Below are 14,278 nucleotides of genomic sequence, written 5' to 3'. Positions count from 1 at the left end.
GGAGGGGCCACTTGGGTTTGCTTCCCAGAGGGATCCTATACAGGGGTTTTCCCCCAAATTTGTCTCCAAACCAGGACACTAACAATTTACAACCTTGGCAAAACATGAGCACACAATGCAGGCAGAACAAATACCACGCTCCTACCCAAGGCTTATCCTGTCATCAGAAAATAATCTCTCATAGTAATGTCACAGGATACCTGCAGATCAGCCACATGAATATTTGTTCCAGTGACATAAGGGAAGCAGCTGCAAGGTAAAGAGCTCTGGCACTAAGATCTCTCCAGTTTAGAAAGTCTCAGGGAACAAAACAACTTCCAAGTGGCAGGACCAATATAAAGTTAAGACTGAACTTATTTATGCCTGCTAGTTAGATTCCAGTGGGCAATTATAACGTTATCATTAACCAGACGCAACTTCACAGAATTCCTAACAACAGAACTATACAAAACTTAAAGGTCTTCCTCCTTCAAAAAATGCAAAATACTGTGAAAAGGGTAAAGTAAATGACAGAAGCAAAGAGAAACTTGCAGCTGTGTAATCAAATCTCTGTATGAAAGCAAACTTCTCTTTAAACAGAACACTGCTTTGACTGTAAGGTGGCACAAAGCACTAAAGTTCCAGTTCCATCAGTACAAAATACTCAGAAGGGATTTAAGAGTAATTGTCCAAATTGTAGCAAGTAAAAGAAATCAATAAAACAAGCTAATTCTTCATGAAAAGTTTCTGCTGTCACAACTCAAATAATGCTGTCCTACAAGCAATTTAACAGCTGGTAATTGGCTTTTGCATGTACAAAATCAATTTGAAATCTTGAAGAAAATCCAAACCACAGAACGATTTGTCTGGTATTAAGTCCCGGTTTGGCTCTTGCTGCCTGTTTTCATTTTAGCTCAGAAACAGGTAGGTCTTCATGCAACATACCAACCACACAACCAGGCAAAGGTCTCATCACTGAGGGGGGTAAGGGGTGGGGGGGCCAGCAGGACCAGGTTATTCCTCTTACCTTTTTCTTTACCGTATTCTTTTACAAAGAAAAATAAAGGATGGAATTAGGGCCACACTGTCTCAGCTTTGAGAAGCCAGCTGTATGTGAAAAGGCACTTCAACATCCCATGACTCCTAGGACTGATCACCTTCAAGCATTCCTCAGTATAAGAGACAAACCCATGCAGAGTCCTTGCAGCTTCCTCCTGCTCCAGTACCTACTGTGGATGCAGCAGCATGCAGCACAGCTCCTACACTGCTGCAGTCTGGAAAGTTTCAAGGAGTATTTTTAAACATGAAATCAATGGTTCATTTGCAAACACCTACAGGTTACATACCCAATGCACCAGACTCTGCCTGTAGCAAGTCATTTTCTTCAAAAACAGGCTTATTTTGAGTTTGTGGGTTTGGCTGGAATTTTTTGTTTGTTTTTTTGTTTGTTGAAGTGTTTTGGACTTACATGTGAATCAGCAGATCCAGTGGTATGTACTGCATCTGGCCCTCTGACCTGAGGAGAGAATGAGGAAGAGATGAGGCACACAACAAGAAACAGACAACCTCTGGGGGGGTTTTCCCAGTTCTTGCAATGTGATTTTCATTCCAATTTCAACATCCAAAGACACAAGAACAAAAATACATATAATGTATTTTAATGATATATCTGACCTAGGTCACCTCAGAAACTATGCCAATATAAGGCAAATGAAGGACAGACCTAAAGACAGACCATTAAAAAATCTGAATTTCCACAGCTGGATTTTAAAAATACGCTAATGATGGCATCACTGCAAAAGAAAAAAAAAAGTAAGTTACATTGCTTCTTCAAGAGTTGTCTTAAAGGTTAAAGATTACATAAAATGCTGGATTACATTTGGCTTCCTATAAAATAACTTCCAGAACTGCTTTTACTATATTGTGCATAGATGGAACCTGGCCACTTTAAAAACCTCAATTTGTGACTAGGTACTAACTGACATTATTACTTTAAACCCTAACTGAACTTTAACACCTAAACTAGCATATATGCAAAATCAGGTTTGAAGTAAGATTAAGTGATGGAAAGCACACTTTTAAATTATGTAATGCCCAAATTCCAGAAAACCTGACAGAACATCTACTAATAAGATATTACTGCCTGATGCACAATTTGTACCTTAATTGAAAGTTAAGTCAAAATAACACATTTCCATTAGCTGAAATCTGCTCATTAGTTACAGACCATTAGCATTTCTCCTTATTACCAGGAGTTTATAGGTTATATCAGAAATAGTAAAATATGATGCTCATTTCCAGTCTTCAAAACTAACAAGCATCAAATGCTGCTCTAAAAGATAATTTACTAGGCCTTGTTTTTATTGTGCATCCTGCTTTTTCACCAGCTAAGACAGAGACATTTCTCTTTCCACCAGTATATTCCTATGTTACACAGTAGAATCAATTTAGAAAACAGTGATCTTCAACAGAAAGCACTTCAGCAACCAGAATTACATGCACAAAGGTAAAGAGCAACACAAAGATACAGCCCTTCCAAGGCAGAAGCAAAAGGCTTCTAGAATATGTTTGGAGGGTTTTTTAAGAAAGATAAATGGGGCAGGGAAAACAGGAAAAAAAGTCATGTCTTACTCTCAAAGACCTCCCAAATCCCCCTCCTTGCAGCACTGTACACGACTCACGAGCACATCTTTGCACTGAAGCTAGTAACAAGCTGAGTTCCCCTGCAGCAGTAGCAGTTCATTAGAATACACATGGAAGCAAATATCTCAAGCATCTTTTACTAATGCCACTTCCTGCAAACTTCTCCCGCTGTGTACTCAGTGCTGGATTCTTCTGTGATCCGCAGCTGCCTGCGGCACTCAGATCAGGAATGTGGTATGCACGGGTCCACATACTGCACAAACGCAGCCTAAGGAGAGCTGTCCTCCCCTCAAGAGTTTATGAATGTGTAGCCCATCACACAGATAAAAGATGTACACTGCAAAAGAATTCCAGAGCATGGAAACAGCATTCTTCCTGCTGCCAGCTGCCACCCTGTGGCAACCAACACAGCAGCTGCAATTCCAGCCTTCCAAAAAACAATCTGAGACCTGCAGTTAAAAACTCAGTCCCAAAGGTGAAGTGGTACAGGGCTGTCTGCCTTAGTGTACTGACAGAGGCCAAGCACTGCTCCAGGAAAGGAGCAACAGCAGAAGGGAATGGCCACTCCCTGATTCTCCACATCTGTTTCATTTATGGAAGTTTTAGATAGTGACACCTCCCACCAGGGGTGGTGCTGAAGCTGCTTATAGGGAGGAGAAAAACAAGGCATTACACAGAGTAACACACAGTGGGAATGCTCAGTACAATGGCAGAATACCCTGAGGAAGAACATTAAAAAAAAAGACAGTAAATCTGCTGCTCCAGCAGCAAGCAGATGATAGTGCTCAGAAAAGCTGAAGTGCATGGTAGCACACACAGATTCCGTGGGAGTACAGTGGCACTCCCCAGCCCACCAACAGGGATCACGGCACTGTGGACCCACTGAACATTAGCTAAGCAGCAGAATTTCTATTAAGGTGCACTCAGAAAACTTCTAAAAGCAGTTTTAGCTTTCAGGCCACAGTAACTACCACCTTTGGAGAATCATACTATCTTCCTCCTCCAACAATTTCTATTTTGAGGTCTTCTCTTTCCTGTGTATAAATCTAGTTCTACCTTTGATATTGCTCCTGACCAACCAAGCAACTGCTCTGACAAAGCACAAAATGAAAAGGTTCTTGACAAAATTACATATTGCTATCAGCCAGTTTCTAAATAGCAGTTATTTTTTAAAAAAATCCCAAATTCTCACAGCACTGCACTTTGCATCCATCTGCACTGCCTTGACAAAAAGGGGCCATTTTGTTTCCTTCAGAGTCAGACCAGCTGCACTGACTCAGCGGAATCAGTGTTTTTCTAAGAGAGGGAAATACTTTAGAAGATGTTGCCCACCTGTGTTGAAATCTGGAGCAGGGTTATTTTTTCTGTTCTCATCATGTCAAGTAGCTCAACTGAACTTAACTGCTGAAAGAAAGACAGACAGAGCTCTGCTCCACACGTGATGAGATGTGAGAACAGCTCCCTCATCTTCAAAATGCCACAGAAAAAAGGCAGCGAATCCAACTTGAGTCACTGCCAGCATAGACAACTGACAAATGCCTTCTTGCCCTCAATTCATTGCAAATCAGCATGAAAACTATTTATTTTCCTCAACTAGACTGTTTTACAGCTGGATCACTTTTTCCATCACTTTCACGCTGCACATTTCTCAAAGCATTTCACTGCCACTCCAGGCAGCCTGCATTGCTCCAGCAGTAAAACACAGCGCTGTCAAACCCCAGTCCTGGAGGTCAGGTCACCCAAAGCTTCACTTCTGAGTCCAGCCAACTTCACTCAGCCTCCAAGAGAAAAACCAAAACCTTCAAAGGACCATACAAATGAGATTTATGACAAACTTCCATGAAAATGCCAAAGCAGAGTAATCTCTGAGATTCGCATCTTTATATTTTCTTTCAGCTTCATGGAAGCTTCCAAGGAAAACAGAAGTGAACAGCTCTTTAAAATCTTCCTTCCTGCCCACAGTTCACATGGCCACAAATCCAGCTCTTCATGGTTTCTCCAGACTTAAAAATCTCTTGGTAAAACTGGCATGACTGTGTTATTTCACAAGTATTTAAAATATCCTGTATACAATAAATCTTTTTTTTAATTAATACTGATGTCATTTAGTGAAACAACAAAGAGCAACAAAAGCACAAAAGCTGCCAGTAGAACCCAGGAGACAATCTGCGGTCTTCTAAATGCTGAATGGTTATTTTTACAACTGTAATGGTTACAACTTAAAACATAAATGAAAGCCCTGTCCTTGAAAGCACCAATAGCTCCAGGGTGAAATGTTTAAAAGAGATGAAAGCCACTCCTGCCCTGTTTCAACACCTTCCATCGATCCCGCCCCCACACTGGTCACACTGAACTGCAGCACTATTCCTGGTCTGGCTGATCACCCTCGAAAGGGAGAGATGGGGAGGTTCAGCCAAACCACTTCCAAACTCATCCCGCTGCCCAAATCACGCCAAACCAACCCAAGAGGACAATGTTTGGTAGGGAAGAAGTAGCTAAGGCTGGGACTGGTTTGTGTCAGCTCTGACAGCAAGGAAAAACAAATGGGAACACATCATAAATTACGATGTCAAAATCCAGCAAAAGGAGGTTTCCAGCTTGCCTTATCCTTTTTATTCTTCCTTTCTCTCCGGAAAGTAAGGGCTTGAAAACACCTGCAAATTATGTTATGGCTAATGTATTCAGTCTTTACAGTTACTGGAATAATGTAGATTAGTATTAGTCCCTGCCTGAGTAGTCATTAACTCACAGACACAAAAGTAAATGGACAGTGGCTTTCTCTGGAAGTATTTGTATAGAATGGTATTCCACTAGAACCTTAAACTCACATAACAGCTACAGCTTTTGGGATGAAAAAGGGAAAAGTACAGCTTGGTTCAAGTGAAGTATTTCTACTGCATAAGGCACCCAATTTGAACAGCAGTCTATGCAGGAGCAGCAGCCATGCCAGACAGTCACTATGCTCAGAGGACACAATAACAAAATGGAAGAGTCACAGAGCAGCTAAAATGTCATTACATGAAGATAATAACTGAACATCTGAATCTGTCATTTCAGAATCGTGTCCTACACCAGTGTCCTGTGTAGTCTTTGGCAATCCCTACTTTCTCCTCTTTAATCCTTCTTTCCTACTTGTATTTCTCCAAATCTCAAGCCTGAATTTTGCTATTCTAATCTCAAAGTGCCAAAGGAATAATTAATGCTTTTGCACCACATTTCATATGGGAGACTCTCAAAGTTATTTAGCAGCTGCCAGTATCACACAAAGCAGCTGCCAGCACAGCAATGCAGGCACTGGGGGCTCTCTGAACCTGTACCACCTCCAGCAAGGCTTTTCAAACAGTGAATCAAACAGATAATGCCTGGCTGAAAAGACGTGATTTTGCACTATAAATGTATGTAAATATACATAGTCAAAATAAGTGGGTCAAATTCAGTACTTGGACTCTAAGACTGAAGAACAAACACCAACCCTTCTGAAGGGGAGGAGTTATTTCATTTCAGGCACTGGGTCACAGTTCCTCACAGAGCACAGAAAATAGAAGGTCACTGTGTCTTTCTTCCCAGCAGGTATCTAGAAGCCAGCAAAGGGCACACCTTGGAACTGCCACTGAAACATACCCGATGGAGTCTGCGAGATATAAAAATATTTGTATTTGCAAAACAAACATAACTTGCAAATACAGTGCACCAAAAGAAGCCTGCAACTTCCATTTTAATTATATAAGTAAATGAATCCTAAAATGATTAAAAATAATCAAAATGTCTGATAAATAATTCCTCCGAGAAATTGAACAAAATGGTTATTTGCTCAACTGTTAAACCATAAGCATTTTCATACAGGCTCAACTAAAAATACACATTTTAATCCCTATATGAATAAATTAATTAAAACAAAAAGAATGTAACTGATTTCAGTACCTTTTCTTTGTGCAGATATATGAAAAGTATCTCAGAATAACATTTTCTCAGATGGAATAAGAAAAGTACTGAAGCGACCACTGTTCAGCTGCCCAAGATCTCCCAAGATTTGCTTCTTGGGAAATAAATCCCAAGAGATAGGCATGTCTTATTTTATTTCACTTTTCAACAGAAACATTCTCACGGATCCAACTGTGTACTATCCCTATTTTCTTTGGCACATAAAATAATATTGACAAGAAGAAACAAGCAAGATCTATAATGTAAAGCATGGAAAAACCACTAGTGGAACACGACATGGATGTCTGGAGGAATGGGAAACTGAGGGATGAGGGGGAAGTGCACAAAGGTGGCAAGGGAGGTACAGTATCTCCTCAGCAGGCCCTGACAGATGAACACAAATCTGACCTTAAAAATATTCCCTACGTGTCCTACCCACTTCCATGAAAGAGTTAACTGTACGAACAGAGCCCTGCAGAACTGACATCCAGGACATAAAACAATTTCTATAAATTATTACTCCATGCTGAAAAACAAAAAAGAGTATCATCAGTACAGAAATAGTAAATGACAAAACAAAAATAGTCTAGAATGTAACTGCTAGAAGAAAGGAATCACACCTGGGTTGGTTTTGTGTACCATGGTATCAGATGCATTAATCAATAATTAAGTATTCTATTTCTAAATATACTTGAAATCCCCAAATGTCCTATTTCCTGAAAGCCACTACCCACAAATTAAGACCTATTTCACTACTCAAGTTTGCTGCCCAGCTCTTATTTGCCATTCCAAGCCAAAAGCAAAAAAGCAAAAAATAATTTAAAAAAAGCTTCTTGGCAATATTTGGAACAAATCATAAATAGGAAACAAAAATAAAACTCTCCTACTCTAATAACAACTGAGTAAACATGCAAAGACTTTAGGTAACTACATTTCATTACCAACTGCATTAATTACTACAGCCTCCTAACAGCAAAATAACGGAAAAAAAAAATAATCCTGGTTTTGCTTAATAAAAAGATGGCCAAAAATTATTCACTTATAGCACTGGAAATTCCTGAGCCATAACACGGCTTCCTCTTTGAATGATTTACACACTCGCACACCAAAACTCGGAGAATTTATATAGTTCTGACCTAAAACCTGAAACGAAAGTGAATGAAAGGGTGTAATCTTCAAGCCATCATCAGTCAGCGCATCCCCCAAAATATCCTGCCCTCTACCCTGCCAGCAGGAGCTGCGAGCGCAGGCAGCTCCGGGCTGTGACCACCCGCAGCTTTCAGAGCACAGCTCTGGGCCAGGTTTTCCAGACCTGCAGCACTACCTGTGCTCCCGGGCTGGAAATCCACCCAGCAGGAACTACAGGAAGTAGAGCGGGTACAGTGAAAAGCGCGGGGAACGCCACGGCAATTCTACGAAACTTCTAATTTCATCGCACTTCGAAAGAGCCCACTCTATCTCAATGCGTCGTTTTCCTTCACGCTCGCGAGTTGGAAAGCAGCCCTGCGCGGGCTTCAGCCCACGAGGGGGAGAGCAATAAAATGAAACCCGTCGGTGGGCACAGCTAGGGCCGGGCCATTACGGACCAGCCCGCACCTCAACCCGGGGACGCGCGGGCCGGCACAGCGCCTCCGCCGGGCCCCGCGTCCTCCTCCGCCGGGGCACGGGAACGCCACGGGGACGGAGACGTGCCCGGGGCGATCTCGGGAAGCCGAGGTGCCCCGCAAGAGGCCCGAGACCCCGGGCCCACCTCCCGCCTCCCCGCCATGTCCCGGGGCCCGCGGTCACCCCGGACTCAGAGCAGGCCGCGCCGCCCGCGCCTCGCCGCCCTGCCGCTACCGGGCCCCGCCGCCGCGGCACTGGGCCGCGGGCCGCGCTCCCCGAGCGCAACGGAGCGGGCCGCGGGCCGTGCCTCCCGAGCCGAACGGAGCGGGCGCGGGCCGTGCCCCGGGGCGGAGCGGCCTCACCTTCCCGGCGGGTTTCTGCGAGCCGCCGGGCGCCTTGTCCGCCATCTTGCCTTTCCCCTCGCCCAGCCCTGGCGGCGGCCAAGCGAGCGCCGATCCCACCGAGCTCGCGAGCGGAGGGCGCGAAGCCGATGGCCGAGCCGCCGATGGCTCCCAGCCCGGGAGCGACAGGGCCGCACCACCCGCGGGCAGCGCTCGCCCTGCACACTAACAGTGTGAAATGGAAAGGACACCGTTTGGAACAACCCGAGACATTACAGCTCAGTGAGAAAAGCCCCTGAATACTGAAAATGCTAACGCAGAAACTCCTTCGTTACTAGGTTTGATAGCACACTACAGCTGCAACTTTATTGAACTGGGGATTATAACCAGCGGTCACATTTATCAGGAGTCTTGAATCCCCGTGCTTTCATGGATTTTCAGAGTGGAATATGCAGGGGCTGAAATAATACTTAAGGCAAAGACAATAAGATATACAGAAATCAATTAAAGCTTTAATCCACCACCTGCCGACACCCACTGCCCTGTGATCGAGGAGGGAGCAGGGCCTGTGCTTAACAACCACCTGGGGCAGAGAAGAAGGTTCCAGAAGGGAATTAAAAAAAAAAAAAAAAAAAAAAAAAAAAAAAACACAAACCACGGTTGAAGAGGACACAGACAACTGCAGAGGGCTGGAAATTTATAGAAGAGGGCAAAACTCTCAGGAAACCTCACCGGCTCCAGATGTGTGTCCGGCTGTGCAGGAACATGGTCTGGTGAGAGGTGCCGCTCTGCCCGCAGCTGTGTCAGGGTGACGGCTCAGCTGCGAGCGCTTCCATGGCAGCTGTCACCGCGTGTCACCGGCACTGAGCAGGCTGGCCAGGGCGGGGACGGCACAGCGGAGGGCTGGGGAACGGCAGCGAAGCGTCCCTGAGCGGCGGAGGACGCGGGTCAATGTGCAAGAAGAGCGGGGCGGGCAGAAGGAAGGAGAAGCAGGAAGGATTTCCTTTCCCGGCAGCTGTGCAGCGCACCGCGGGCTGCGGGCCCGCCAGGGGGCAGGCACGGCCCGCGCCACGTAAAGCCCGAAGTTACACCAAAAAAGGGCAAAAATAAAATATAACATAACCATCCCCGTCATTCCTTAGGCACGGGCCGCTTTGCGCCGCGGTTCAACCCGCAGCGGGCCGGGCGGTGCTGCTGCGGCAAAGGCGAGGCAGGGAGAACGGCCACGCGGCAGCGCGCGTTTCTCCGGCGGTGGGAGCCTCCTGCCCGCCCCGCAACACGAGGCGGAATGTTCTGGTAACGGCGTGGCAGCCGAGGCCCCAGAGAGAGGGGATGTGTATCTAACACACCTCGGCAATTCCACTGATAAGCACGTGCTCTTCCCACGGCCGGCACGGTGCTGGGTCGCACCTCCACCCTGGAGGAGCTTGCACGGCTCTCCCGGATAAATTTGAGGTGGAATCACTGAGACTTGGAAGGAAGGAGGAGGAAATACAACCCACGCATTGACAGGCACAATTCCACCAGCCTTTTCAGGATATTTTGAGTCTCAAACATTCCCATAGAGGAGTCCTTCTACATGGAAGGATGGCGTTGGTCAAGGAGCATTACGGATAGATTAGACAGGATTTACTGCTTCAGAATCCAAGCCAAGCCCCTCTTTCTCCCCGTTTACTTGAGAACCATTTCACTGGCTTGCAGAGACACGGGATTAGTATCACCTGTGACCTGCTTTTGGGGTGGCTTTTAACACACTAGTGCAAACGAGTCAAAAGCAGACCAGCTGGAGAACTTTTACTGGCTAGAAAGGGCATTTAGGGCCACAGGAGAAGACACTAGAAGATACTCAACTCTCCTGGGACTGTATTAATAAACCATGAAAGATGGCTGGCATGAAAGATGACTGACACTTCTGGATGAAAACCAGACATCTAGCTGGAAAGAGGAACATGCCCTTGCATGACAGAGTTTTGGGGCCAATAATGCTTAGAAAATTTGTGCTCCATTTGGCCTCAATCCCTTTATTTTATCCACCTCATTAATTCATTTTAATTATCCACCTTATTGTTCAAATCCTCTGCTTACTGCATAGCCTCTACAGTCTTTTGAAATTAATAAACTGTACCAAATTAAGAGCATCACAATCCAGAGCATGCTGTGAAAAACAGGAAAGATATAGTTAGAGTTTCAAAGGTCGTCTCTAAAGATAATTTTTTCAGAATGAACTGTACTCCTCAATCTGTGCTATTTATAACACATTGCAATAGTACAGTAGCACGCATGTACAGTTAGTGAATGAGAACATGTCACTGTTTTGGGCTTAATGGGAGAGGAAGGGCAGGAAGGAGAGCGGGAAGGGAAGGAAGCAGTGAGATGCAGAAATCCATGGAGAACTAATGCAGGAAAGGGTAGGCTAATGATAGTAACAACAATATTTAAAAGTAAATTGTAGGCATTTGTCATTATAATGCAGTAGGTCTGGTTGCCTGAAGACTGGGAATTGTTTATTAACTGTTGTCACAATGACAAGTATCATCAGGCAATATACTTGGGAAAATCGTGAATTATCATAAATAATTAACACTAAGCTACACTAAGTAAACCACACGCTGCAGTGTGTTACACTTGTCTTTCTGGCCGCTTTTTTTCCCAACTTTCAGATGGAAGCTCTCCACTCTGCTCTCACTCCACGCCAGGGCGCATAACTGCTGCAATTCTTTAGCAAATGTGGGTGTGAAGGAATGGGGAAAGGAAGGTTTTAGGGAAGTTCCTGTGGAAGTTCCCTACCCTGTGGCAAAGGAAGCATGTTTAAGGATATGGAGCGGGCAGATTATGAGTAGGACAGAAGTGTAGCTGCTGAGTGTACGGGTTTGTAATTCTGTAGTTTCACACTTTCTGTGTAGTTTCACAGGGTGGCTCACGGATCACCAAAGCCAACGGCTGAGTGTGCGTTCCTCAGTGCTTCGGCGGCAGTCTTCCAGTTCTTCCTTTATTCCGCCCTCCACCTCCTCCCAGCCCAGAGCCTGAAAGCCGGCAGCGAGGATTCACTCCTAGAACAGGCAGCTGCAGCTCCCCCGTGCACTGCTAGGGAGCTCTGGGTGCGCAGCGCCGAGCCCAGGGGAGAGGCAGCACTCACAGCCGGAGCACAGAGAGCCTGAGCTCAACTGAGATGCTTTAGCACCACCGAATAACGCAAAAGAGCCAGAGGGGCTGTCTGGGAGAGGGCCATTTGCCTCTGAGGTTCCCAGCAGTCTGGACTTGCTGCCACTGCTCTGCTCTGTGTCCCCCGGCAGGAGGCATCCCTGTGTCACTCCATCTCTCAGCGCTGGTGCTTCACCGTCCCTCAGCCGGGAGTCCTGCTCTACTGCCATTCAGCAGCTGCTTTTCCTTCCAGGACCCCACTGCTCTCTCCTGGGACACGTCTTATCAAGGAACCCGGGTTCTTTCTCCCCCTGGCATTCCTCAGGTAGTGAGGCACATTACGCAAACCAGTCACAGGGGCAGCATCTGACTTGCACTGTCTGGCTGAGAAGGGTCAGTCATTTGCGTTGTAGTTTGCAGGCATTAGTGCAAGTATCAAACGGAGGCTTAATTTCCAAAGTTCTCCTGCAGCTTCTTGTCAGAGAGAATTAGCCTCCGTAGCTGGAATCCAGATGTGCACATCTCTCAGCTGCTTGAAAGCATGAAAGTTCGAGATGAGTGCGATGCCAGTCATTCCTTTGCCATACTGGGAGTCCCTTCTGTCAGGTTACTAACAGCAAGTAGCAATTTGTGCTCTGCAAAACACTCCCACTCAGCACGTGAAACAAAACACACAAACAAAACAATTTCTTAGTTATGCACTTTGTGAGGGTTCAGTCCTGCAACCCTTGCAAAGGACAAGTTGTACTTTGCTCTTACCGTGAGCCTCTGGAATCTGGGACAGCGGTGGATTTTGACCACGGAAAACATAAAATATGTACCCACCCAATATGTTATTCTTCATCACAGTGAAACTAATTTCGCAGCAATACCTATGTTCGGATTTCCTGTTGTCAAGATAAAGGCAATTTTTACCTCAAATCTTTTAAAACCAGGAACTTTAAAAAGACGACGACCAAACATTCATAGAAATTTTCTTAAAATGTAAAGTATTTTACCCAGTTTGTTGTGTTTGGTGTTTTTTCAGATGGGTTTCATTGCTGGTTTTTAAAGCATAAAGGATACAAACATGAAGATATTCAACTTCAAGGTAAAGAGGGCAGAAAATTAGAAGCTCCTGATCACAGACATTAAAATAAACATTGCTGTGCAACCATGATGGTGTTGGTTATTGTTATTCCTTTTTATGATATCTACCTTTTCTCTCCTCCAGGTGAGGCTTTAAAATATAGGTATCACTCCCACTTTTCTTTATCTATCAAGGTATTAGCTTTATAAAGTATAATTGACCCTAATTAGTTACTCAAGAAGGAGAAAGTGACGCAAGGTTTCCTGTTTATCCAGTCTTAAAAAGATTGTAGAGTAGAACCTCCAAAGGCAAGTTAATCGCTTCAGTATTAGATCAAAGCACAGTGTCTACTCAATTATTACAAAGTATTGTAATCATTGCAGTAAAAAGTTACCCATCAAGCCATTATTTGCAAGAGATTGATACACATTCAAGAAAGGATAAAAAAAACTCCGTAGAACAAAAGGACCATTTTTGTATGTCTGTATCGCTTCAGACATTCTTCCAGAGAAACTGCAGCCATGAGGTACAGCAAATAAAGTTAGATGAGGCTAAAGCTTCCCTTTCTTTAATAGCTACTCTTTTTAAATAGAGCCAAATTCTACCCTCTCTCTTGTTCCGTGGGGTTCCATGGAAGATGTCACAACAGAGTTACTAAAAAGATTTCAGTGCAGGAGAAAAATCCAGAGGAAACAAAGAGGAAAAATGTTTTTACTCAGATAAAACTTCTTACTGAGAAAGAAATCATCAAAATTTGTCTTAGAAGTGAAGAGATAAAAAGAAAAAAAATCCTATATGGGTGGAATTGTATGGTAAAGGATTAAGTCAAACAAGTGTTACTAAGACTGATATTTGCCAGCGTGAGTTGAATTGGGTGAGGCTAAAGTTTCTCTTCAAAAGCATCTTAAATCCTCCAAACACCATCACTGCATATTCACATTAGGACAGGACTTTCTCTCTTTTTAAGTTTTTGGGTTTTTTTTTTAATTAGTTTCTTTATTTATTCAAAAAAGCTATGTATAATAGGAGGGCTAAATACAACCTCTTCCCTACTGTGCTGAGTATGTTTGAGTGCAAAACATGCATTTAGCTTTTTTTTTTTTCATTTCCTAACCTAAAGGCATAATTTCACTGGGTAGGATTGAAGTAATTTAGAGTATTTTTTTAAGGCTTTTGATATTTCACACAAAATAACACCTCAGAAATTACTTCAACATTGAATAAAAAAAAGGTATAATGTAGAAACAAACTCACATTTGGTACTTTAACACATCTTTTCCTTTGAGTCTTCATCCAGCACTGATTAACATTAGCTTCCATTACTTACCTCATTAGGCAGTACCTTCATCAGTGTTTTAAGAGTCTTTTCAAAGGTTATTTGGACAGAAAGCCTGCAGAAAATTCTACACATGCTAAGAGAAACAGTGGTATATGCTGACCGTGCCCTTCTAAATATAAACTCTGGTTAGAGAAATGCAGAGGCTCTTCATGCACTACATTACGTGGACTTCTCTCTGTGACCTCCAGATGTCCTGATTCTCCCTGGCTTACCACATAATAGTCATGTAATACTAACCTT

At 44.1% G+C, this 14,278-nt stretch overlaps 1 protein-coding gene across 5 annotated transcripts in view; it reads right to left on the bottom strand.

Annotated features, from left to right (window-relative positions):
- The window catches only part of U2SURP (U2 snRNP associated SURP domain containing), a 47,524-nt gene extending 34,135 nt beyond the window's left edge, over positions 1-13,389 (bottom strand). For 2 of the 5 annotated variants that reach the window (XM_040073841.2, XM_058421898.1), the window contains exons 1-2: positions 8,511-8,580; positions 1,448-1,495 (exon numbers count right to left, since the gene is read on the bottom strand). In XM_040073841.2, coding sequence (XP_039929775.1) covers positions 1,448-1,495; positions 8,511-8,555 — 93 coding nt within the window. In that variant the 5' untranslated portion in view covers positions 8,556-8,580. Of the gene's footprint in view, positions 1-1,447; positions 1,496-8,510; positions 8,585-9,221; positions 9,417-9,838 lie in introns of those variants that run through there. The other 3 variants (XM_058421899.1, XM_040073835.2, XM_040073836.1) reach the window with 3 other exon arrangements.
- Positions 13,390-14,278: the final 889 nt, after the last annotated feature.

Source organism: Hirundo rustica, chromosome 10, assembly GCF_015227805.2.
Source record: "Hirundo rustica isolate bHirRus1 chromosome 10, bHirRus1.pri.v3, whole genome shotgun sequence".
Taxonomy (NCBI): Eukaryota; Metazoa; Chordata; class Aves; order Passeriformes; family Hirundinidae; genus Hirundo; species Hirundo rustica.
Note: the sequence above shows the minus strand (reverse complement) of the source record. Positions and strands in the feature narration are given on the sequence as shown.